This window comes from Dermochelys coriacea, chromosome 1 (assembly GCF_009764565.3).
Source record: "Dermochelys coriacea isolate rDerCor1 chromosome 1, rDerCor1.pri.v4, whole genome shotgun sequence".
In the NCBI taxonomy this organism is placed as follows: Eukaryota; Metazoa; Chordata; order Testudines; family Dermochelyidae; genus Dermochelys; species Dermochelys coriacea.
In genome coordinates, this window is record NC_050068.2 from 353,768,267 (window position 1) to 353,796,014 (window position 27,748).

Here is a 27,748-nt window from a genome sequence, read left to right on the forward strand (position 1 = left end):
ACAGAGACGTATGAGGGAATGGGGAGTGATCCGTTTCATCTGGAGAATGCAGTATTTGGCAAGTACAATAGTATGACTTGTGAGTGATGTAACATTCCAGGAGTTATCAGATAATATTTCCTGCAAATGCTCTGTCTCATTCTGTTTATTTCATAGAATCATAGACTATCAGGGTTGGAAGGGACTTCAGGAGGTCATCTAGTCCAATCCCCTCCTCAAAGCAGGACCAATCCCAACTAAATCATCCCAGCCAGGGCTTTGTCAAGCCTGACCTTAAAAACCTCTAAGGAAGGAGATTCCACCACCACCCTAGGTAACCCATTCTAGTGCTTCATCACCGTCCTAGTGCAAAAGATTTTCCTAATATCCAACCTAAACGTCCCCTATGGCAACTTAAGGCCATTACTCCTCGTTCTGTCATCTGCTACCACTGAGAACAGTCTAGATCCATCCTCTGGAACCACCTTTCAGGTAGTTGAAAGCAGCTATCAAATCCCCCCTCATTCTTCTCTTCTGCAGACTAAATAATCCCAGTTCCCTCAGCCTCTCCTCATAAGTCATGTGTTCCAACCCCCCTAATCATTTTTGTTGCCCTCCACTGGAATCTTTCCAATTTTTCCATATCCTCCTTGTAGTGTGGGGCCCAAAACTGGACACAGTACTCCAGATGACGCCTCACCAATGCCAAATAGAGGGGAATGATTACGTCCCTCAATCTGCTAGCAATGTTCCTACTTATACAGCCCAAAATGCTGTTAGCCTTCTTAGCAACAAGGGCACACTGTTGACCCATATCCAGCTTCTCGTCCATTGTAACCCCTAGGTCCTTTTCTGCAGAACTGCTGCCTAGCCACTCGGTCCCTAGTCTGTAGCAGTGCATGGGATTCTTCCATCATAAGTGCAGGACTCTGCACTTGTCCTTGTTGAACCTCATCAGATTTCTTTTGGCCCAATCCTCTAATTTGTCTAGGTCCCTCTGTATCCTATCCCTACCCTCCAGCGTATCTACCACTCCTCCCAGTTTAGTGTGATCTGCAAACTTGCGGAGGGTGCAATCCACGCCATCCTCCAGGTCATTAATGAAGATATTGAACAAAACCGGCCCCAGGACCAACCCTTGGAGCACTCCGCTTGATACCGGCTGCCAACTAGACATGGAGCCATTGATTACTACCTGTTGAGCCCGATAATCTAGCCAGCTTTGAATGTATATGAGTTAGAACTTGAATAAGTGCTCATTGACAACTGTGGTGCAATTAGCTTTAGATGCTAAGCATATCAACAGTAAAGTTGCTTCCATGACTTTCTCTCTCTCTTATTGATTTCTCTCTCATGCACAGAACTGCTCCCTACACGTTACACCCATTCAAGAAAAACAAAACATGCTCTAGTGCCAAAAATTGCAAGTGGACTAGTGCACAATGAGGCCTCCATCATAATTAAGAGTGAAGGCCACAAACAGGTCATGTGATGAGAAGGGAGAGTTGTTTAGTCCAGAATGTGACGCTGGAACTTCTGGCATTGAATGCAAAATGTATCTCTGACTTGGCTTTCCTTCAGCAAGGTTTTCACAAAATAAGTAAATAATAATAATAGCAGCAGCAGTAATTTTACAGGGACGGAAGAGAGAGAGAGAGAGAGAGAGATATTGCTGTTCTGTATTTAAATACTTGGAAGGCACTCCGATATTTCATGGATGGGGCCGTATAACCTTGATCGTCAGATAGATAGGGTAGATAAAATCAATTAGAGTAGATAGGAGATAGAACAGCAAGTTGCCAGGCAGGATATCCAGTCACTTCAAACCAGGATAATCAGATGAGGCAGCAAACAGGAATCTTCATCCATAAAGGCCCCTTATTATCTTGTTTTCATGGGTTAAAGCCCAATAACCCTAGAATGCTGATGGCACCACACTAAAATTGCTGCTCAGCCCCAAACACATCCTGCAATTTGTTTTAAAGTCTTTGGAGAAGTATTATGAGATGGTGCGCCAGTGAAATAATCTGTGCTCTGTTGTAGGTGTCTAGTGTAGGTGTCAATAAGGAGGTGGCAGAAACAGAACTCTTCATTGGAATTTACTCTTCTCTTCAAAAGCTCTTGCAAAGAAGACCTGGTCTACACACAAATAACTGGTTTTACTACACATGTGATTTTTAAACCTGTTTAACGTTCTTATATCCTCTTATATCAGTTTAGTACATGCTAAACTGATATAAGCCACGTTTTAACCAATATCTCTGTACACAAACACAGTTTAACTACATTAGTTTAATTTAAATTTATTTAAAACCAGTACGTTTCCATGTGTTGATGAACCCCAATCTCAATTATATTTGGATAATTAACTCCCTCCTGGCCTCCCCTTACATGAAAAGATAACAGGCTCAGCTTGTACGGAGACCCTCACCCACACTATTCAGCTATGCTGGAAACTGGACTCACTGGATAAAGCAGAGCAGACAGAGAGTACAGCTTTTTGCAACTGTCTGTAGTGGCTGACCTGTCTCCAAAAGTCACGGCTAGAAGCAAGGTGTTCCACAATGTAAGATTTGTAGGGTGCTTATAGGGCTCTGGATGCCTCTGGATCTGTATTCTCCACTTCCAATAGGCTAGTTGCACACAGTGGAAGTGAGAAAGCAGGAACTGAGCCTTGGAGTTTGGGCTGTGAATACCAAACTGAGGTTAGAAAGTGCTTCTTGCTGCTCACATGAATGTGGTTTACAAGGTCTGCAACATTGGCAGACCAGTTACCAGCTCAGGCCAAGGTCCCCATACCTCAATGGAATACCAACAAACACAGAGCTGGAATCAGTCTGGCTCACCAGGGTGTTAGTATTGTTAAAATAGGTATAAGAATGAGTTTAGTGTTTAGACTTTATTGAATGCTTGTGAGCTGCTGCCTGCTCATTTATAACATCTGTGTAAAACATTTATAAACATAGTATAAGGTAATAATTAAGCATTTGCATTGTGAGCCACTGTAAATCTCCCATCAGGAGAGAGACGTTAACTAGTGTATAATGCTGTCTCCAGGCCCATTGACACCAGACTGACTAGAGCAGAACATAGAAGAGGACAAAAGACTTTGCTGTTTACTCTTCCCACCTGTATGAAGATGAGTTTTGCAAGTGTATTCCACCCCTCAGCTCAAAGCAGAAGTGGGAATGGAATAAAAACCCCAAACCAGGAGGAACTAATGCTTCCTGGATTCTGGGGGTCAAGGATTACTAGACATAAGCAAAAGATCCCCACTGCTTAGCCTGGGTTAGCCCTAAAGGACACACAGAGCTTGCTTATCATAGAAACGTCTATTACTTTTTGGAAACTTAAGTTTGTAACTCATTTGTGTGCATATGACCATCTTCTTTAACCTTGTAAATAACTCTCTGGTTTCCTTTTCCTGTTAATAAATATATATACAGTTTATTATAGAATTGGCTACAAGTGCTAGCTTTGGTGTGAGAGCTAAGGTACAACTGGCCTGGGTAAGCGACTGGTCCCTTGGGACTGGGAGTAACCTGAATATTGCTCTGATTTTTGATGTAAGGGACCACCTATCACAAAGGAAAACTTGCCTAGGTGACAAGAGAATTCAGAGTACCCCAAGGGGACTATTGGTGACTCCATGATACAGCTGTTATAGGGTCTGAGGAGTTTACACTTAATTGGTTGGTAAAATCTAAGTACCGAACTCCCCACCTGGTTGGGGATTGTGCCCTGGTTCTAACAGTCTGCCATGAAGTTGATACTCAGGCTCTTAAGTTACTGCAGGGCAGCCTGACAAGGCCTGTGGGCAAACACCACCTTTCCTTACAGCTAGCACAGTAAAAAATGTTGTATGGGGAAGAATCTTGCTTTAGCCCCCAGGAAATGATATGGATGAACCCAGTAAGATTTTTCTGTCTCCAACTTTTACAGTCCCAAGTAGGAGCAGAGATGTTATTTTACCTCTGTATTTGGCACTGCTGCGACCAGCTGCTGGGATGCTAAGCTCAGTTCTGGTGCCCACAAGTCAAGAAGGATGCTGACAAACTGCACAAGGTTCAGAAACGAGCCAAAAGAATGATTAAAGGATAAGAAAACCTGCTTTATAGTCATTAAGCTCCTTGCGTCTATCTAGTTAGTTTAACAAAGACAGTTAAACAGGGACTTGATTACAGTCTATAAATATCTACATGGGGAACAAATATTTAATAATGGCCTCTTCAATCTAGCAGAGAAAAGTATAACACAATGACTGGAAGTTGAAGCTAGACACATTCAGACTGGAAATAAAGTGTAACATTTAACAGTGAGAATAATTAACCATTGGAACAATTTACCCAGGCTCATGATACATAAGAATGAACATACCGGGTCAGACCAAGGATCCATCTAGCCCAGCGTCCTGTCTTCCAACAGTGGCCAATGCCAGGTGCCCCAGAGGGAATGAACAGAACAGGGAATCATCAAGTGATACATCCCCTGTAGCCCACTGCAACTTGAGAGCATCGCTCCTTGTTCTGTCACCTGCCACCACTGAGAACAGTCTAGATCCATCCTCTTTGGAACCCCCCTTCAGGTAGTTGAAGGCTGCTATCAAATCCCCCCTCACTCTTCTCTTCTGCAGACTAAATAACCCCAGTTCTCTTAGCCTCTCCTCATAAGTCATGTGCCCCAGCCCCCTAAACAATTTTGCTGCCCTCTGCTGGACTCTCTCCAATTTGTCCACATCCCTTCTGTAGTGGGGGGCCCAAAACTGGACGCAATACTCCAGATGTGGCCTCGCCAGTGCCAAATAGAGGGGAATAATCACTTCCCTCAATCTGCTGGCAACGCTCCTACTAATGCAGCCCAATATGTCGTTAGCCTTCTTGGTAACAAGGGCACACTGTTGACTCATATCCAGCTTCTTGTCCACTGTAATCCCCAGGTCCTTTTCTGCAGAACTGCCGCTCAGCCAGTCGGTCCCCAGCCTGTAGCAGTGCATGGGATTCTTCCTTCCTAAGTGCAGGACTCTGCACTTTTCCTTGTTGAACCTCATCAGGTTTCTTTTGGCCCAATCCTCCAATTTGTCTAGGTCACTCTGGACCCTATCCCTAGCCTCCAACATATCTACCTTTCCCCCCAGCTTAGTGTCATCCGCAAACTTGCTGAGGGTGCAATACATCCCATACTCCAGATCATTAATGAAGATGTTCAACAAATGAAACCTCTCATACTAGCTCCTCTTGACATGACTACAAAGCATAGTTTCTTGTTCTTCAGTGCAAGTTGCATATCAGTCCCCACAATGCTCAGTACCAGTAGATTATTTTGCTAAGCAAGTTTGAGGCATGTTTACAAAAGTGAGAATGAGGTTAAGCATCAGGAATGTGCTTGTGCAGGGGGAAGGGAGTTGTGTAGCACACAGCAGTCCAGCTGGCAACCCATTGTGCTGCAGTCCATTATCCTCCATTAGCAAGAAATTACAAGAAAAATCAACAGCCTCCAGAATAAAGCTCCTTGGGAGGAAATGATACAAGGCAATGGAGATCCTCTTCCTTGAAATGAAAGAAAATAAATGAGATATTCTTCTTGTAGAGGAATTACTCCAATGTCATAATGGGAGATTTCAACCATCCCCATATTGACTGGGTACACGTCATCTCAGGATGGGATGCAGAGATGAAGTTTCTTGATACCTTAAATGACTGCTTCTTGGAGCAGCTAGTCCTGGAACCTGCAAGAGGAGAGGCAATTCTTGATTTAGTCCTAAGTGGAGCACAGGATCCGGTCCAAGAGGTGAATATAGCTGGACCGCTTGGTAACAGTGACCATAATATAATTAAATTTAACATCTCTGTGGCGAGGAAAACACCACTGCAGCCCAACACTGTAGCATAGCATTTAATTTCAGAAAGGGGGACTACACAAAAAAGAGGAGGTTAGTTAAACAAAAATTAAAGGGTACAGTGCCAAAAGTGAAATCCCTGAAAGCTGCAGGGAAATTTTTTAAAGACACCATAATAGAGGTTCAACTTAAATGTATACCACAAATTAAATTAAAAAACATAGTAAAAGAACCAAAAAAGTGCCACCATGGCGAAACAACAAAGTAAAAGAAGCAGTGAGAGGCAAAAAGGCATCCTTTAAAAAATGGAAGTTAAATCCTAATGAGAAAAATAGAAAGGAGCATAAACTCTGGCAAATGAAATGTAATTAGGAAGGCCAAAAAAGAATTTGAAGAACAACTAGCCAAAGACTCCAAAAGTAATAGCAAAAAAAATTTTAAGTACATCAGAAGCAGGAAGCCCGCTAAACAACCAGCAGGGCCACTGGACAATTGAGATGCTAAAGGAGCACTCAAGGATGATAAGGCCATTGCGGAGAAACTACATGAACTCTTTGCATCAGTCTTCATGGTTGAGGATGTGAGGGAGATTCCCAAACCTGAGTCATTCTTTTTAGATGACAAATTGGAGGAACGGTCCCAGATTGAGGTGTCATTAGAGGAGGTTTTGGAACAAATTGATAAACTAAACAGTAATAAGTCACCAGGACCAGATAATGATACTCACCCAAGAGTTCTGAAGGAACTCAAATCTGAAATTGCAGAACTACTAACTGTAGTCTGTAATCTATCATTTAAACCAGCTTCTGTAGCAGATGACTGAAGGATAGCTAATGTCATGCCAATTTTTAAAAAGGGCTCCAGAGGTAAGCCCGGCAATTACAGGCCAGTATACCTGACTTTAGTACCAGGCAAACTGGTTCAAATTATAGTAAAGAACAACAATTGTCAGACACACAGATGAACATAATTTGTTGGGGAAGAATCAACATGGTTTTTGTAAAGGGAAATCATGCCTCACCAATCTACTAGAATTCTTTGAGGGGGTCAACAAGCATGTGAACAAGAGGGATCCAATGGATATAGTATACTTAGATTTCCAAAAAGCCTTTGACAAGGTCCCTCACCAAAGGCTCTTAAGCAAAGTAAGCTGTCATGGGATAGGAGGGATGGTCCTCTCATGCATGGGTAATTGGTTAAAAGATAGGAAATAAAGGGTAGGAATAAATTGTCAGTTTTCAGAAAGGAGAGAGGTAAATCATGTCCCCCCAGGAGTCTGTACTGGGACCAGTACTATTCGATATATTAATAAATGATCCGGAAAAAGGGATAAACAGTGAGATGGCAAAATTTGCAGATGATACAAAACTACTCAAGATAGTTAAGTCCCAGGCAAACTGTGAAGAGCTCCAAAAGGATCTCACAAAACTAGATGAGTGAGCAACAAAATGGCAGATAAAATTCAATGTTGAGAAGTGCAAAGTAATGCATGTTGAAAAAATAATTATAACCATACAGACAAAATGATGGGATCTAAATTAGCTGTTACCACTCAGTAAAGATCTTGGAGTCACTGTGTATAGTTTTCTGAAAACATCCACACAATGTACAGCGGAAGTCTAAAAAGTGAACAGAATGTTGGGAATCATTAAGAAAGGGATAGATAATAAGACAGAAAATATCATATTGCCTCTATATAAATCCATGGTACGCCCACATCTTGAATACTGCGTGCAGATGTGGTCGCCCCATCTCAAAAAAGATACATTGGAATTGGAAAAGCTTCAGAAAAGGGCAACAATAATGATGAGGGGTATGGAACGGCTGCCATATGAGGAGAGATTAATAAGACTGGGACTTTTCAGCTTCAAAGAGAGACAACTAAGAGGGGATATGCTAGAGGTGTATAATATCATGACTGGTGTGGAGAAAGTAAATAAGGAAATGTTATTTACTCCTTCTCATAACACAAGAACTAGGATGAACTAGGATCAACAAATGAAATTAATAGGCAGCAGGTTTAAAACAAACAAAAGGAAGTATTTTTTCACACACTGCACAGTCAACCTGTGGAACTCCTTGCCAGAGGATGTTGTGAAGGCTAAGACTACAACAGGGCTCAAAAAAGAACTAGATAAATTCATGGAAGATAGATCCATCGATGGCTTTTAGCCAGGAGGTGCAAGGATGGTGTCCCTAGCCTCTGCCTGCCAGAAGCTGGGAATGGGCAATTGATGATTACCTAGGATACTGGACTACATGGACCTTTGGTCTGACCCAGTATGGCCATTCTTATGAGAAGCTAGGTGTAGGGTCATACTTTCTGAGGGTGGGAAGACAATATTCCCTTTACATAGGAAACACTTGGAGCTTCTGCTTCAAAGTCCTTCCTGTGGCTCATGAGCAATTTCAGCATAAAAGAAAATCTTTTTCAGGGCTCAGTTTGGCTGGAATGCTGGCAAGAACTGTAACAAAAGCATCCAGCTCCCAGAGCAGGGAGGAGTGCAGTGCCATTTGATCACATTTCCAGTTGCTAGCAGGAGGCAGTTGAAATACCAGTGATCGGACAGGTTTCATACAGACTATTGAACATCAACAAACAGAGGTTTCAATCACTCCTACTACAAGATGTCAAATAATCAATTTTCTTAAATAACAAAGAAAGTTTAATTGTCCTCTCAGGAGGCCCAGTGAATGATTCTTTGACCCTACAAGAAGCATCCCAAAGTGGGTTCAGAGACCTGAAGCCAGACCACCACTTTGGGCTGTGACCCAGACCAATCCCATATGTGAAGTAGGGTCAAGACTTGGCTAGAGCTTTCTAAAGAACACCTAGTAGTGCTGGTGATTCCATGACACGCATTCGAGTCCTCAGAAGCAGAATCCATTGGGAGCACTCTCCCCTCTAACTTTGTGCTCCAGGGTGGAACTCTGATAAAGGGAGTGGTATGGTTGACTCTGAAGGGGGAGTTCTTGTTTCAGAGTCAGTAACAGCCTCTGCACAGTGTAAAGGAGAAGTGTGCCGCAAGGAATAACGTGAGTCACTCAGTGGAGGCACTGTCCCCACCGAATCAGTACAAACCCGAATGTCTGGCACAGTGTTAGGGGATGCTCGGAGCAGCTGGTAGCGTGGGTGTCTATGTGAGCACTTTCCCTTTGGAATTAGCACTGACCCCAAAGCCTCAGTGCAGCGTTAGTTGTATGTTGCAACCAAAGAATGCTACCATCAGCAGCTATCAATCCCCAGGTCCCTGACCACTCATATACATTAGCAACCCAGGGTGCTTTTGGCAAGAGTCAGAGTGTTAACCCTGATGTCCCAGCCAATTTCTAACTCAGCTAAGTACATTCTACTGACCCAGTTCCCCCCACCTGCAGTAAGCTCAGCTGGACACAGGACTGTCCTTCGCCTCCTGACCTAAACAGGCGCATTAACACCGCTGTTAAAGAGCTGCTTCACTCCACCCCAGAGGCGCATGCATTTCTGTAGGTGACATTAACTGTAGCACAATAGGACTGTTCATTGTATCTTTTTATTTGTTTATTATCAGATGGAAACTGACTAATTACCTGGAGTCTGGCTGTGAAAGAGACTAGCTTTAGTTAACTGCCCCAGGAGGAAAACGCCTGGCATGCCTCAGTAGGGCTAGTTGCCTCATGCAGTATAGAGCTCCTGAGTTATCCAATTAATGTATTACAGAGCACGGGGTCTGAAAACTCTGCACACGGAGGTGAAACTCCTTTAACAAATGAGCACATCTGTGTGCTGGGATATTACACTTCCCAGAATCCACGGGAAGGTCTGCCAGAGATATTTTCTTCCCAGACATAGGGGGGAAATTGTTACAGGCTCAGAGAAGGTAGTCCATGCAAAAAGGTGAGGGATTTTAAATGAGAAAGTCAGGATAACCGACATCATCAAAGTTTCTTATTTACCTGTAAAAAACCCTCAGTCCTGCTAATTGTGCACTGTCGGTCTACGTAATCCATCTTCCTGTCCCTAGGTAGCCCACATTCCGGTCACTCTTCCCCTCGATATCCCACCTCAACATCTTCCACTTGTTTCTTACACCCATTTGTTGATTCTACCTCTGGGCCAGGAGCAGGCTCTGACAGGAGTGTGTGCTGGCCAGCACCAAGGGCCCTAGCTCCACTGGGCATTCTGGGCACTGCTGCAATACAGATAAATGCTAAATAACAGCAAGAGATGTTCAGCAGGGAGACCCTCTGCCCCCTACACCTTTCTGTCCGTCTTCAGAGAGAGACAGCAGAGGGCATCAGTATGAGGATGAATAAGGTTGAGCCCACAGGAGACTTGCTTAAATGGCTGCTTTCTATCTCTCCCCATCTGGGTGAGCAGGCCTCTCAGCTCCTAAGACAAATAACAGATCACAATTTCTAAGAAATGAAATATACAGAAACCACAGAACTAAACATCATCTAGAAGATTTCATCCCCTCTCCCAACCTTCCCCCAGACAAGTGCCTGACTTAGCCAGACCCTCCCAGCTGTCCAGAACCCCAGTGGCAGAAATCTTTCCAATCTTTCATGTTTTTCTGCCTGCATAGTGGCTTCTTGCACAACGTGCTGATAACTCACAAACAGAATGCTACGAAGTCACAGTTCAGTATTACCAACACCAAGCTTTTAGGGGCATGAATCAGGCCCCCAAAAATCAAGAGATTGGCTTACATCATGAGATTTTAAAAAAAATTAACTATGTTCTTTTCATTTGTCTTTTGGTTTCTGAATACTACAGTTTACATTTTCAGATTTTTCTCTGCAACCACAAGGACTAAAATTTGCTTTATTCTGAAACGGAAGCTGACATTCTCACACAATCACATGGATCTGGGAGCTGAGTCTTTAAAAAAATTTAAAGACTAGCAATAAAATTGCAAAGAGTTGGCAAGACTGAGTCATGAGACAATTCAGCCCAAACCTGGGTAATTTATCAAAAAATTATGAGCATACAGAAGGCAGGTTTTTAAACAAAACTAAGCAGCACCAAAATGTCAACAGTCTGTATTGTCACACAAGGGAAAATCTTTGACACCCCAACCAACAGCCATAATAGCTTTGTTTAAAAGAGAATGCCAAATTTCAGTACCACGGAAGACACCACTCAACCCCACCTCCAGAGATATCCTAACCATCACTGCCATGAGAGGACCACAGCCACAAACACAGATATGGTCAGAATGCAGGGAAGGTATAGAGTACAAGGATCCTCCTTTCCTTCCCCCTCCGTCCCCCACTCTCTAATGCCAAATGCAGCTGGCCACTGAAATGTAGACTCTTGTACACTGCTGAGCAAATGGACAAATCTCTTATAGTATTCAAAACAACTGTCTCTAGAAATATGCTATGCTCCACAGCACCACGAGGTTCCACAGCACCACGAACTATGTAAAATCAATCCTGTTTTCATGTCATTGTCCTGAGAGAACTATACTCTATACACTGCCCAAAAGAAATCAGCTATGTGCATCCATTTTCCCAAGGGAAATGGCCTTAAAACTGATTCCCCAACCCACACAAAGGAAGGATTATAAAAATACACACCCGTTTGCTTAGAAATGTAAGCCAACTACATACCAATGGTCATATCACAGAGAAATAAACTCTGCCCTCAGACTGGTCTCAGAGATATTCCACAAAAAGTGTTTCTCAAACACAAAACCTCTCACCCAAATCCAATGCTCCTGTGAGATCCATCACATCCATCAGCCACAATGTCACTCACACAGCACGTGAGGGCCATCCCAGCACCAACACACCACGCCGCTACTCACAGAGAGACAGATGCCTAGGGCTGTAATTGTGAGAATGGAATAGGAGATGAGGATGGAAGCAGAGGGTACCTTGCTCTTCACTCTGGACCTGCTGGTCCCTGAAGTTTGCCTTTTGTCTTTCTGTTCAGTCAGTTTTCTTCCTAGGGAGGAGCCCATGTCCCTCACTCTGCCCCTCTCCTTTCTCACTCCGATCTCTCAGTCCCTGTCTCAGGCCAGAGAAGGCTCCAAACTGGGATGTGGAGCTTGCAAACACATGCATTCCACAATCTCATTCTCTCCAAGTAAAGCAGCAGCAGTCTGTGCCGAGGGTACAAGTTACACCAGCACTGGCTTTCAGGACCGTGTTCTCTTCAAATGAGCAGCAGGCGTGCATGTAACACACACACTTTGTCTCTCTGTATGACAGCCTCCCCCTCTCTCTTTGCCACTGTATTTCTCTGTCCCTCACAGGGAACGGTCTCTCCAGTTGGCTGCTGGATATGGGCTTCTCTTTTGCTGTCTGATCCTCACGACCTCGGAGCGACACATCAGTGGATGCAACACACATTCACAGGAAAAAGCTAACTAAATTAAATGCACAAGTCAGCATCTTTCCCACAGAAATCAGGTGGGACTGGAGGCTCAGCTTTTCATTGCACTGCCCTATCTGCATAATAAAGGACAGATTCAATACAGTTTGGGGAAAAAAAGAAGACTCAACACAAAGGGATTATTTTTAATAGAGGTTTGTCTGCAAAGTGCCTATGCACTTCCCCACACATCTTTGGGGGCAGCACTTTGCACACAGGCTCAGATGTCCCCCTACCATACACTAGTCCTCAGCCCCCGCCTTTCTGAAAACATAGCCCTCAAGCTGCATAGTCCACTAGTGCCATGCAATAGTGACTTGAACTCCTTGCCACTAGGAGAGTGCGGGACACTCGTGACCATTGCTCAGATGTTCTCAGATGTGTCAAACATCATGCTACTGACTACATAAAATCTCTCCCTTGTGTCACTCCACAGACACAGTTAGTCTCATGTTGTGGCAACCCTGCGAAGGCTAACGGAAGGGTCTGTAATTCCCTCTTCTGGGTTAGAGGGTCCCATCTGGAAGGACAAGCCTTTTGGGGAGATTGTTTTCTCTCTTTCTGCTTAGGGTCTGCTCAGAGTTCCTCCCATTCAACTGCCGCTGTTTTATAGACCAATTGACCCTTTTCTGTCCCTCTGCCCAGCAGCATCAAAGATCCCAACATCCCAGCATTGACCTGTGGAATTGTGCCAGGAGTTGAACTAAGGAAGCCTAAAGCTGAAGGTCAAACAGACTCCAACACTGCCATGAGCACGGAGGAAAAAACAGGGACAAATGGCATGTGTCTGAAGGAAACTCCACAGTGCACTAATAATACACTTTCCATTTCACAGTGCAAGAGTGACTGGCAGCTGAAGAAGCCGTGCCTGGAGATGGCTCAAGGCTGCCCCAATAAGAGTAAGTCAGAGGCTATGCCTGAGGGTAGATACGAGGGGTCCACATCCAAGCAGGTCAGAGTCAAATTATGGCATGTGGGGAAGAACACACATTATGAGGTTCTCCATAAAGCCACTACTCTCTCCTCTTTAAGTCTCCTCTTCTCCTGTGACTCTTATAAGAAATCAGCCCTTATTGATGGCCAGAATGCAAGGAGTCAGGAGTAGCTCACACTATTTGTTTATTTATATTTTTTAATACTTTCAAATGTGTTGGACCCATCAAGCAAGCTATGTACACAGCTAACCTTTGGAGCTGGGGGACAGGAAGTCTTGTCCTCATTCCTCTTTTATCATCCATTGTTTCTCATACTTGCTGATTGCATCTTGCTTCCAATTAAACCCTAAACTCTTCAAAACAGGAAATCCTGTCTTTTTAAGTCCTTGTGCAGCAAGCAGCACAACTGGGCCCGATCCTGATTGGGCCCTCTATGCACTACCACTATACAAAACAACAACAATTAAGGATACCTTGGCCTGGGGGGCGGGGGAGAGAATCAGGCTCGGGGGAAAGAATGGGTGTCTATGCCTGACAGTAATATTTGAGTTTCAGCTAGGTTCCTGAAAAAAAGTTCTTCCCAGTATAACATCTGAAGTCTCTCTCTCTCTCACACACACACACCACCCATCTGCAGTGTACTTGGGAAGTGGAGGACTTGGAAAGTACATTCCCTTCCAGGAAACAACCACAAAAAAATCTTTTGCTCTTTTTACTAAAGTTGTCTCCATTCTGAACTTAGTTCAAGCCAGATGACGAGTCGCCTAAGAATCAGACTCTCCTGTCCTGATACACACATGGGTTAAAGCTGAGGACAAGGCAGTGCAATAATGTTTCTGTACGTGAGGAAGAGAAGCCCTGCAGTGTCTGCCAGGGGAGAGGAAGGATGATTGTCAATGTACGCCATTGTGCTGTACTGGTATTCAGTGACTCATCAATATCAGTGAATAAAGCAGCTCTTCAGCTGGCCCATCATGTGTTTCTCCCAGCCTCACCATCCCAAGAGAGGCTTAGCCCTGACCTCTCCCTCAGAACTCAATCCAGCTGCACAACTGATTGCTGAGAGTATGTAACCAGTTCAATGTCACCAAGGTGGGCTTCCAGCCACAGTTCCATGGGGGGGCCCTTCAGCTCAGATCACTAAGTAACACAACCCAGGCCTTGGCAATCAACATACATTTTTAGGGGGGAATTTGAGGTCTGGCAAAGGGGGAAGTCTGGAATGTACACAAATCTCTTCTTCTCCAACAGTCTCTTTGCCAGCGAGAGTCTCTCTGACAGACTATGACTTATCTGGTTAGGCTGTCGATACAGCTATCCAGCTCCCTGAGGCTAGATGCCAGTCTTACCTTTGTGTGGAGCTTGGCAAACTGCTTGTCATCCAGCAGACTCTGGGTGTACACACGCCTCTTGTACCGGAACTAGAGAGGAGAAGGGAAAGAAAAGTGGTCAGACAAAAAAGCTGAACAAAAGCCAAGTGCAATACAGGGGAATGTGGTCTTGATGAAATTACTATACGGTGGGGGGAAAAACTGGCTTAAAGTCTGTACTCAAAGAGTAGTTATGAATGGTTTGCTGTCAAAGTGGGGGAACACATCTAGTGGGGTCCCACATGGGTCAATCCTGGGCCCAGTGCTAGTCAATATTTTCATTAATGGCTTGAATAATGGAGTGGAGAATATGCTTATAAAATTTGTGAGGACACCAACCTGGGTGGGGTTGCAAGCACTTTGGAGGACAGGATTAGAATTCAAAATGACCTTGACAAATTGGAGAACTGGTCTGAAATCAATAAGATGAAATTCAATAAAGACAAGTGCAAAGTACTTCACTTAGGAAGGAAAAAATCAAATGCGCAAATACAAAATGGGGAAGGATTGTCCTGGCAGCGGTACAGTTGAAAAGGATCTGAGGGTTAAAATGGATCACAAACTGAGTAGGAGCCAACGATGTAATGCAGTTACAAAAAAGGCTAATATTCTTGTGCTTATTAACAGGAGTCTTGTATGTAAGGCTATGTCTACACGACAAGTTAGGGGTGTAATTCCCCTGCTCTTGTGCACACACTTGCAGTAGTTCAGTGAGAGCTCACGCAAGTATACATAGCAGTGTAGCAGCACTAGCACAGGCAGTGTCAGCAAAAGCACAGCTGAGCTGTGCCAAGTACAAACCTGCCTGAAATTGGTGGGTGGGTACTAGGTACAGCTCAATCATGCCACTGCTGCCACTGCCTGTGCTGCCATGGCTACACTGCTATTTCTGTTCACGATCGCTCTCATCGAGCTACTCCGAGCATGTGTACCCAAGCAGGGGAAACCACACTCCTAGCTCATGGAGTAGACATTATCTAAGACATAGGAGGTAATCATCCTCTCTCTGCAGCATGGTTAGACCTCAGCTGGAGTACTGTGTCCAGCTCTGGGTGCCGCATTTTAAGAATGATGTGGACAAATTGGAGAGAGTCCAGAGGAGAGCAACACAAATGACTAAAGGTTTAGCAAACCTGCTCCATGAGGAAAGGTTTAATGAAAACTGTGCATGTTTAGGCTACGTTTACATTTAAACCCTTGCAGCTGTGCCACTACAGCACTTCAGTGTAGCCACTCAGGACAGCAATGGGAAGAGTTCTCCCGTCACTGTCGTTAATCCACGTCCCCGAGAGATGGTAGCTAAGTCGACAGAAGAATTCATCCATCGATCTAGTGCTGTCTGCACCACAAGTTAGGTCATCTCAACTACACTGGCTCAGAGGTGCGGATTTTTCATACTTCTGGGTGACGTAGCTGAGTCGACCTAACTTTTTAATGTAGATCTTGCATTAGCTGTGAGAAAAGAACACTGAAGGGGGAACCTGAAAACAGTCTTCTAATATGTTAAAGGGAGCTATAAAGAGGATGGTGATCAACTGTTCTCCATGTCCCCTGAAGGTCAGACAAGAAGCAATGGGCTTAATCTATAGCAAATAAGATTTAGGTTAGATATTAGGAAAAACTTTCTAACTATAATGGCGGTTAAGTACTGGAATAGGCTTCCCAGGGAGGTTGTGGAATCCCTGTCATTGGAGATTTTTAAGAACAAGTTATTAGACAAACACATGTCAGGAAAGATCTAGGTTTACTTAGTCCTGCCTCAGCGCAGGGTGCAGGACTAGATGACTTCTCAAGGTCCCTTCCAGCCCTGCACTTCTATGATTTTATTATTCTATATCTCACATCTTTTCACAGGTTAAAAAGCCTTTGTTTAATACAAATTTTAGGTCTAGAAAGGACCATCAGATGATCTAGTCTGCCCCCCACCCCCACATGACAGGCCATAGAATTTTTCCAGTTAACATTGTACTGAGCCCAATAACTTGTGTTTGACTAAAGCATCTCTTCCAGAAAGGCATCCAGTTTGGATCTGAAGACATAAAGAGATGAAATATCCAGCACTTCCCTTGATTGTTTGTACCAGCGGTTAAGCACCTGTTGAAAATCTATGCCTTATTTCCAGTTTGAATTTGTCTGGCTTCAGCTTCCAGGCACTGGTTCTGCCTTTCTCCACTAGATTAAAGAGTCCTTTAGCACCTGGTATTTTCTCCCCATACAGGTACCTAGACACTGTAATCAAGTCACCTCTCAATCTTCATTTTAATAAACTAACCAGACAGAGCTCTTTAAGTCTCTCACTGTAGGTCATTTTTTCCAGCCTTTGAATAATTTTTGTGGCTCTTTTCTGCACCCACTTGTTTTTCAACAACCTTCTTAAGGGTGAACACCATAACATAAAAATGGTCACACTGGGGCAGACCAATGGTCCGTCTAGCCCAGTGTCCTGTCTTCTGACAGTGGCCAGTGCCAGACACTTTGGAGGGAATGAACAGAAGAGGGTAATTTATCGAGTGATCCACCCCGTCGTCCAGTCCCAGCTTCTGGAAGTCAGAGGTTTAGGGACACTTGGAGCATGGGGCTAAATTCCTGACCATCTTGGCTAATAGACACTGATGGACCTGTCCTCCATGAATTTATCTAACTCTTTTTTTAACCCTGTTATATTTTTGGTCTTCACAGCATTCCACGGCAATGAGTTCCACCAGTTGTCTGTGCATTGTGTGAAGAAGTACTTCCTTTTGTTTGTTTTAAATCTTCTTTAATTTCATTGGGTGATCCCTAATTCTCACGTTATGTGAAGGGGTCAATAACACATCCCTAGTCACTGTCTCCCAACCAGTCATGGTTTTATAGACCTCCATCATATTCCACTTTAGTCGTCTCTTTTCGAAGCTGAACAATCCCCATCTTTTTAATCTCTCTTCACAGGGAAGCTGTTCCGTACTCCTAATAATTTTTGTTTCCCTTGTCCACATCCTTTTCAATTCCAATATAACTTTTTTACGTGGGGCGGGGTATTAGAGAGCTTATTCCTTCATTCTCCCACTTCCCTGGTCCTTCTTGCATGAACAGAGAGCAACAATACCCGAAGTCTGAAGGTGCAAACAATTCGATGTTTATTGGGGTGAACTTCCAGCAAGCTTAAATCCAAGTTCCTTTTTCCTTATTTTTGAATCCCCTATTTGTACCTTTTTATTTGCGTGCAGTGAACCCACTCCCGTCCTCCATTCTCTGTACCCAGTAATAGCAGACTGGGCCCTAATTGGTCAAGGACAAGATAGGGGCCCTTCCACTTAGGAGCTGGGAATGGATGATGTTGAACTGGAATCTTGTACATTACTAGATCTCCCACCATGGGTAGATTACGCTCCCCAGGCAGGTCATACCATGCTTTGACTCTTATTGCTCCTTGCTTGTCTCGCCAGTCCACCGGCTGCTGTACTTGTTTTACATGTTCGATTAGAGTTAAAATCCATTCTTGTGTTAAGCCGTGTGTAGTGACTTCCCCAGGTACTGGGGTAAGATTTTCCCACTGTTCCATGGCCCTTCCCATGAGAGCTTCATATGGAGAAAATCCTGTGCCCTTTGATTCTCAGGCCCTTATTCTCATTAAGACAAAGGGCAGTAATTGTGTCCAGTTTTTTCCTCCCATTTCCACTCCCTTTCTTAGCTCGCTTTTAATGGTGTGGTTCATGCGTTCCACCTGCCCCGCAGCCTGTGGGTGATAAGCAATATGGAACAACTGTGTGATTCCAGTGAAGGCCGAGAGCTCCCTTAACAGATCTGACCGAAAAACAGTCCTTGGTCTGAGTCAATCACCTTTTGGACCCCCCAGTGAGTGAATACCTCATTTACCAGTATTTCAGCAGTTACCCGGGCAGTTTGATCCTTTGTGGGGAAAGCTTCCACCCACCTGTTGAAAGCATCCACTATCACCAACATGAATCAGTTTTCCCTGTGATCTGGTGGTAGGGGTCCTGTGTAGTCAGTTTGTATTCTTTCCCATGGTCCCCTTGGGGCTTGTCTCATTAATTCTCCGCTTAGCACCTTGTAAAGCGGGCTGTGCCTGGCACAGTCCAAAGAACGGCCCAGATGTGATTCTAACTCAGCTGCCATTCCTGTCCACCAGCACAGCCTTTTTAAAGTTCCCAGTGCCTCCTCAAACCCGGGATGTCCCCCTGCCAAGCTTCCATGCACCCAGCTTAAGAAAGCCATCCGACCTCCCTGAGGGCACAATATTACTGGCCCCTCAGTTGTTAAGACGCACCAAATCCCTTCCATTAGTTCCACCTGTCCCCAAGTTTCATGATGCCTTCCAGTCCTGGGTCAGATTCTTGCAACTCTCGAATTCGTCCTCCCCGATCTGTATCCACCCCACTTCTTGTTAACACTGCTACAGGCACACTCTCTTCTGGCTCCCAGGGCCATGGGGGTGCCTCCATTACAGCCCTCTTGGCCTCTGCATTGGCCAGATTATTTCCTTTGCTTAGGGGTCCTGTTTTCTTGTGTGCCTTTGCCTTTACCACATTGATCCGTGTAAAACAGTGACTGAGTCCTCCACTCGCTTCCACCAGGTAGCATGCCTGATTGTGGAGCCATCTGTTGCCCTGAACTGATTATCTGCCCACCATCTCAGCATTAATGTGGCACCACGAAATACATCATCTGAATCTACCACCACCCAACATTCTGGCTCAAATTTGGGATCCACTTCACTGAAAGCTGTTAGCAAGGCTGCCTGAGCTGACCTTGCTTCTAGTGAGAAACCAGTGGTGCCGACTGTCTCATTGCCTCTGATTCCCACAACAGCTAAACTGCAGTTTTCCATCCCCCTTGATACCTACAGCTTCCATCCAAAAACCATACCAGTGTCCCCTCCTTTACCAGATTGGGGTTAGCCGCCGGAAACACCTGATGTTGGGTTTTACCTGGGCTGGCTTCACATTGGTGTGGGGTGCCAGCCAAATGTAATCCAGCTACCCAGACTATGGGTTCCTTTAACACTTCTGCTTTAATGTTTTCTGCCTGTAGAGCCAGCAACCATTTGGCAATATGCTGCCCACTCACTTGTCCCTGTAAGACAGTATGCATGTGTAACAGCCGCAGGGGGTCATGATGTGATCAGACTATTACTTTCTGCATTCCCATGGGGTATTTGAATTTCCCTACCCCTCCAATAGGAGCACAACAGCACCTTTTCACACCATCCATACTTCAGTTCCACAGCACTCAAAAGTTGAGAGGCAAAGGCCACAGGTCGGTCCTTTGCTCCATACTCCTGTGTTAATGCACAACCAATGGTAGTGTCAGATACCAAAGGGTACAGATAAAAGAATTTCTCCCCATCCGGGGAGGCAAGCACTGGAGCACTGGCCAGGTTTTCCTTTAGCACTCTCACTGCCTCAGTTCACTCTTCTGACCATTCCCAAGTTGAGGCTCGGGTTAGGTCAAGTAGAAGCTGGGCTATTTCTGCATAATTGGCCACAAAATCCCTGCAAAATCCAGTTAGACCCAGAAAACTTTGCAAGCTTTTAACATCCTTAGGCAGTGGCAGGGACTGGATCAGTTGCACCTGTCCCTTATCGATTTCCCTTCCCGTCTGAGACACTTCCACTCCTAAGTAGGTCACTCTTGTCTGTCCCATCTGAGCCTTTTTCCCATTGACCTGCAATCCTGCTCTTGCCAAAGCTTGCAGGACCTGCTCGGTTAGTTCCCTGTCTTCTTCCTCTGTCCCTTACATTAGCAACAGGTCGTCTACATATTGTATGCACCTTGCTGAATCCACCCCTTCCAGAGCCTGTCTCATGTATCTGTGAAAAATTGCAGGGGAGTCCCTATATCCCTGGGGTAGGACTGTCCAGCAGAATTGTCTGCTCTCCCATGTGAATGCAGTTTTATACTGACACAAGGTAGCTAGTGGCAGAGACCAAAACCCATTAGCTATGTCCAAAACAGTGAAAACTTGGAATTGGGGTCCAATACGGGCCAACATTTCAGGGTACGCTGCCACCACTGAGGCTGGCGAATTGGCCAGAGCATTTAGTGCCTTGTAATCCACAGTGAAGTGCCAGGTACCATTTGGCTTTCTCACTGGCCACACAGCAGCATTACAAGGGGATGCAACTGCCCTAATCAGTCCGCTCTGTTCCAATTCCCCAATAGTTTCCCCCACCTCTGCCAATGCCTCCCGAGGAATAGGATACTGTTTCTGTGGGGGAGGGTCCCCTCCCCCCATCAGTACCTCCATGCTTCCCCTACCACAATCCAGGTTATCCTTAGCCCACACATGGATGTGTTCCCACCCAGCCGGGGGTCGTGGGAGGGCATGTGCCGCTTTAATGGTCATAGCGGCTATCCCCATGGGAATGGTATAGCCCTGACCATCTTGCATTTGCCCCAGTAAACACACCTAATTGGCTAAATCCAGTACAAATCCCAGTTTGTGTAAATCTCCTGCCCCCAACAGATTAAGCAGATCATTACAACCCCACATAATCTCCCCTTCCCCCCAGATTCCTTTGATTTGTCCCCGTCTCAGGGTTAATTGTGTCTCCCCTCCCGTTGCCCCTACAATTGTCACAGCCCCTTCTGAGGGTCTCCCCTGCCACCATGTAGTTAAACTGATGGGTGCTCCAGTGTCTATCAAAAAATCCCTCATGCGACTCCCTTCGATTGCCCCCTGGAGCATGGGGTGACCAGATGCATCCCATCCTAAACTGAGAACATGGACAGGACGCCTCCCAGGGTACCCCTAAGTTACAACACCCACCTCTGTCCCTCTCACTGGTTCACAGGGGGCCCGTGGGTCCTGGCACCAAACACATTCCTGTCTCCACGCAAAATTGTGTGTCTGGCATTTCAGGCAGTCCCAGTCCCTTGGCCCCTGGGGCCACTTTCCCCCTGATATGGTAGGATCCTGGGTAGTCAGTTTAGCCTGCATCTGTTGCTCTATAGCTGCCCGTTTGTCCCTGACTACCCCCTCCAAAGCCATGAACTCTCCCTCTACCTCCTCCTCTCCAGGCTGACCTACCCCTTTCCACCTTGTATTGATCCCCCGCAGTAATAGCATGGACTGGCTCTTCCCCCGACGCATCTGCCTCCACACATCTGCCTATTCCAGAAACTGGGGTAGCTGATTGGGAGCAAGTTCTGGGTGCTGCAACCTTAAATGCCCCACGAACTGCGGATCGCTCAGCTCCAACCATTTCTCCTGCAATTCTACACCCCTACCCTGCTCCACACCCCCACCAGGTCCCAGTGTCCCTGCCTGGGGCATCACCCACGGACCGTCCAGGGGATCCACCCAGCACCGTGCCCATGCCTGTATGCGATTAAGTGTATCCCGCCCTGTTTCCCCAGGGATTCACTTCATCTTATTCATCCCCGCAGTACGAGAGTACACCCCAAAACAACTGTTTTGCCACCTGTCCGGGGATTAGAAATGGGTGTGCTACTCCTGCCACATCAATTCCCAAGGTACCTTGTCCCAAAAGACTACGCCATAACATCACCTGGTCCTGAACCAGAACTACACACCGTATTCAAGGTGTGGGCATACCATGGATTTATAGAGTGGCATTATGATATTTTCTGTCTTATCATCTATCCTTTTCCTAATGGTTCCTAACATTCTGCTAGCTTTTTTCACTGCTGCCGCACATGGAGCAGATGTTTTCAGAGAACTATCCACGATGATCCAGTATCAATCTCACCTATGCCATATGGAAAAAATCCCCTCTCTACTCCTACTCCAGAAGTGGGCAAACTTTCTGGCCCAAGGGTCACATCTGGGTATGGAAATTGTATGGCGGGCAGTGAATGCTCATGAAATTGGGGCTTAGGGTGCAGAAGGGGGTGAGGGCTCCAGCTGGGGGTGCAGCCTCTGGGGTGGGGCCAGAAATGGGGAGTTCAGGGTGTGGGAAGGAGCTCTGGGCTGGGGCAGAGGGTTGGAGTGCGGGGAGGGGAAGAGCTCAGGCTGAGAGTGCGAGCTCTGGAGTGGGGCTGGGGATAAGGAGTTGGGGGTACAGGAGGACGCTCTGGGCTTGGAGGGAGGGGTTCAGAAGGTGGGAGGGGGATGAGGGCTGGGGCAGGGGGTTGGGGCATGGGAGGGGGTTAGGGGTGCAGGATCCAGGTGGCGCTTACCTCAAGCAGCTCCCGGAAGTAGCGGCATGTCCCCACTCCAGCTCCTATGAGGAGGTGCGGCCAGGCGCCTCTGCGCGCTGCCCAGTCTGCAGGCACTGTCCCTGCAGCTCCCATTGGCTGTAGTTCCTGGCCAATAGGAGCTGCGGGGGCAGCACTTGGGGCAGGGGCAGCATGTGGAACCCCCTGGATGCCCCTACGCAAAGGAGCCGGAGAGGGGGCATGTCGCTGCTTCCGGGAGCTATGCAGAGACACAGCACACGTGGAGAGGGGCAAGCCCCAGACCCCACTTCCCAGCTGGAGTGGGGCAAGCCCCAGATCCCACTCCCCGGCAGGAGCTCGAGGGCCAGATTAAAACATCTGAAGGGCCGGATGTGGCCCCGGGGCCGTAGTTTGCCCACCCCTGTCCTACTCACTATTCCTGTGTTCATACATCCCAGAATCACAACTGCACTTTTTGCCACAGCTTTGCACTGGGAGCTCTTGTTCAGTTGCTTGTCCGCTATGACCCCTAAATTCTTTTCAGTGTCACGGCTTTCCAGGTTACAGTCCCCCATTCTGCAGATGTGGCCTGCATTCCTTTTTTCTAGATGCACAATTTTGGATTTGGCTGTTCTAATGGGCCAGTTTACCAAACAACCCTAATCACTTTGTCTGACTACCTTGTTGTTATTATTATTTGCTACTCTGCCCTCTCTGGGTCATCGGCAAATTGTATCATCAGTGATTTTATATTTACCTCCAGATCACTGATGAAAACACTGAATAGCATCAGGTGGAACATCGCACCCCCTTGCGATTATAATTCTCCACTGAGAACTACATTTTGAGATACTGCTTAGTCAGATCTTAACTCATGTATTGGGCTAATTTTTTAATCAGAATGTCATGCGGTACTAAGGTTTCAGAGTAGCAGCCATGTTAGTCTGTATCTGCAAAAAGAACAGGAGTACTTGTGGCACCTTAGAGACTAACAAATTTATCTGAACATAAGCATTCATGGACAACAGCCCACTTCATTGGATGCATAGAATGGAACATATAGTACGAAGAGAGATATATATACACACATACAGAGAACATGAAAATGTAGAGTAAGAGTCTAATTAATTAAGATGAGCTATTATCAGCAGGAGAAAAAACTTTTGTAGTGATAATCAAGATGCCCATGTAGACAGTTGACAAGAAGGTGTGAGGATACTTAACATGCAAACTAGATACCATTAACTTGGGTTTAAATAGAGATTGGGAGTGGCTGGGTCATTACACATATTGAATCTATTTCCCCATTTTAAGTATCCTCACACCTTCTTGTCAACTGTCTACATGGGCCATCTTGATTATTACTACAAAAGTTTTTTTCTCCTGCTGATAATAGCTCATTTTAATTAATTAGTCTCTTACTCCACCTTTTCATGTTCTCTGTGTGTGTGTGTGTGTATATATATATATATATATCTTCTTACTATATGTTCTATTCTATTCATCCGATGAAGTGGGCTGTAGACCACAGAGACTTATGCTCAAATAAATTTGTTAGTCTCTAAGGTGCCACAAGTCCTCCTGTTCTTTATGCGGTAGTAAGTCAAACACTTTACATAAGTCTAAGTATATTACATCTACACAGTTACCTTTATCAACCAAACTTGTAATCTCAAAGAATGAAATCACATTTTGAAAAGATTTATTTTCCATAAAACCATGTTGACTGGCATTAACTATACTCCCTTTATCAATTGACTCCTGGATCAGATTTCCCGTTATTTTGCCCAGGATTAATGTCACGCTAACCATCCTATAGTTATTCGGGTCATCCCACTTGCCCTTTTTGAATATTGGCACAACATTAGCACTCTTCCAGTCTTCTGGAATTTTCCCAGAATCCAAGATTTATTAAAAATTAACATCAGTGGGCCAGAGACCTCCTCAGTCAATTTTAGGTCTCTTGGGTACAAGTTAGCCAGGCCTGCTGATTTTAAAATGTTTATCCCTAGTAAATATTGTTTAACATTAACTCCTTTGTGGAGTAAAGCTCAGTTTGATCCCAATGGACAGAGCTCTTTAGATAGTAAACAAGAAGGCCTATACTCTATCCCCAGAAAATAGAGACCCCTGCTAAAGTAACAGGTGGAAGTGATCTAGGTTCAATCCCTGACTAGTACAGGCATAGGATATAGGAATTGCCAGACTGGATCAGACTCATGGCTCATCTAATTCAGTATCCCACCTGTGACAGCAGCCAGCATAAGCTGCTTCAGAGGAAGGAAAAAATCTAGGGAAGTTCTCAGTATAATTTATGGTCCACTGTAGTGTATTTTATGGTCCTACAGGGAGAGCTGGGGGTGGGGGGAAGAGAGAGAGAGACGACTTCTGTCAGCCCCAGAGGCTATACAACCTATGGAGTTTACATTTAGCTATTGGTAACTGTCTTTTACAGCAGTTAGCTTACCTGACAGTAATTGTGTTTCTTCAAGATGTTCTGTCCATCCTAGACATGGTGAACATGACCCATGCACAGGAGTTTGGAATAGTCTCACCAGCAGCGCCCATTGGGGTGGCGAATGCACCCTGCACACCCTTGCTCTTCCCCTCCCGAGGACGCAAAAGATGGAGTGACCCCAACCAGCACTCAATTCCTTCAACATCCAGAATTCATATGTTAAATTCTGAGCTGTGGAAAAAGAGGTTGGCTCATGGGATCTGCATGTGCAGAGCATCTTGAAGAACCGAAGTTACTGTACAGTAAGTAACAATGTTTTCTTCGCATATCTGTATGCATGGATCCCGTTCCCGGCAATTAGCCAGCAGCTGACTGCTGCATAGGATGGAAGGTAGGAGTTCATCTGAACATTTGGTGGCACCACCCTACCAAATGGGGTATCTGAGCTAGAAGCCACCACCAGAGAATAATTTTGAGTGAACGTGTGAGCGGAAGACCATGTTGCTGCTATTGCATGCTGTTGAAACAGCCTGGCCTCTGGTAGAACGAGTTCTACTATTATGTGGAGGGCTCAGCTTATCAATGGGTCAGAAACCCATTTAGAGTCTTTGTGTTGAAACAGCCTTCACTTTGAATCTAATAATAAATGATATAAACAGCCCAGGTGATTTACACATATGTCTTGTCCTGTGAAGATAATACTGAAGTGCCATTTTTAAATCCAAGGTGTGTAGCTTTGTCTCTCCCACAGATAAATGAGGCCTTGGAAAAAACATTGGCAAATGGATTTAATGACTAATACCGAAATCTGACATCGCTCTCAGAATAAATTTAGGGCAAGATCTCATTGTTACCCTATCTGAAATATTGTACATGGAGGGTTGCCATCAGAGCCTGAATCTCTCATTCTATGTGCTGAAATGATTGCTGTTTTCACTGACAAATGAGACAATAAGGAAGATGACATTAGTTCAAGATCTATAAGGGATGAGAGTACCATGTTCAAATCCCATGGTGCAGCTATTTTCCTTATAGATTCTTTATAGGACCCTTTATACATCATGAACCATCTGATGCAAAAATACTAAGGCTCCCTGTAATGGTGGATAGAAGGCCGAAATTGCTGCTAAGTGAACCTTGATTGAATTAATGGACAATCCTGATTGCTTCCAAGACAGTAAACAGTCTAGAATCATAAGTGTAGAAACTTGTAACGGAGCGTAGTCATGTGAGGATGACCAGATGGAAAAATATTTCCATTTGGCCATGTAGTTCTCCTAGTGAAGGGTTTTCTACTCTGTAACAAGAGATCTTGAATTTCCAATGAACAGCTACAATGACGTCCACATAGCATCCAAACCGTCCAAGTAGGGTCTGGGTGAAGAATTAGACTGGAACTCTGGGAGATTATGTCTGCCTGGCTAGGTAGAGTTATGAATTGCTGGCTGGACAGAAGCAATAGATCTGAGTACCAGACTTGGTGAGGCCAGGCTGGAGCAAGTAGGATGATCCGAGCATTGTCTTGTCCCACTTTCTATAACACTCTGAGAATGAAAACGCAAGATGGAAAAGCGTAGATTAGGTGATTTGAGCAGGGAATCATGAAAGCATTTGCTATGTAGGCCAGACTTTTTCCCCCCTCAGGAACAGAAAATGTGACGTTTCTTGTTCCTGTTGGAGGTGAACATGTCCACTTGGGGAATTCCCATTCTCAGAAGACCTATCCCATATAAAGGAGAATGCGTAAAACCTGGTAAGGGCATAGCACCAGGTAATACAGTAAACAGTAACTAACTACTGAACTAACTAAATAAGTATAGTGGTACTACTCATTAACTATTTACAAAAACTCACAGACAATCTCACTGTTATCAGTAATCATGCAGTAGAACCCCAATGAAAGCTCTGACTCAGATCGCGGGTGGTGAGAGGGAAGTGACAGGGATCGGGGCAGTGCCATGGGAGAGGGTACAAAGGCCAGAGGGCACAATCGCCACCCCAATGGGTACTGCTAAGCAAAGCTCTTCAGATTTGCCACACCGGGCACACGCACACCTGAGTGGAGTGCACATCTGCAATCGCTCAGAGAACCATGAAGCTCTTCTCATTGTCACTCCATTGATCTCACTCAATTGTTACCACTGATCTCACTCCCATGTCTGCAGATCAAAACAGCTTGTGAGAAAGTCCTGGTAACTAACTGACCTGCTGTACAAATGGAGCTGAACTCCTCTTTACGGTTCTCTGGTGTAATCCCACTGCAGATAAATCCTTTCTGGCCAACATGGCCTAATCATGCTCTATCCTGACCTGCAGGTTAGCAAAGGAGTAGATTTTTCTCTTCCAACTACCCAATTTTTTGTTTTTTTATTCTCCAGCCTATATTTCACTGACTGCTTGGATCTTTCCTTGGCTGCAGTTACTACTAAGGATGACAGCAAGTAAAAATGCAAAAATTAAAAACCCTTTGATGTAACTTCATGTCTCAAATTCATATGCCTTGATGTGGCAGAGACTGAAGCTGGAATGGCCCACAGATCTAATATCCCCTCCTGGATTGGCAATACTGCCATACTCTGATATGTAGGCTGCAAAATAGTAAATAGTTTATATGCCTTTTCTTGTGCCATCTCCAGAGGAACCTAGAAGGTTCCAGCCACCCTCTTAAGTAACCCCTGAAATGCG

General features: G+C 45.1%; 1 protein-coding gene across 2 annotated transcripts in view; it reads right to left on the reverse strand.

Moving 5' to 3' along the window:
• The window catches only part of SHANK3 (SH3 and multiple ankyrin repeat domains 3), a 695,549-nt gene that overhangs the window by 542,298 nt on the left and 125,503 nt on the right, over positions 1–27,748 (reverse strand). For both annotated transcript variants that reach the window (XM_043500373.1, XM_043500369.1), the window contains exon 5: positions 14,464–14,535. In XM_043500373.1, the coding sequence (XP_043356308.1) occupies positions 14,464–14,535 (72 nt within the window). The remainder of the gene's footprint in view (positions 1–14,463; positions 14,536–27,748) is intronic.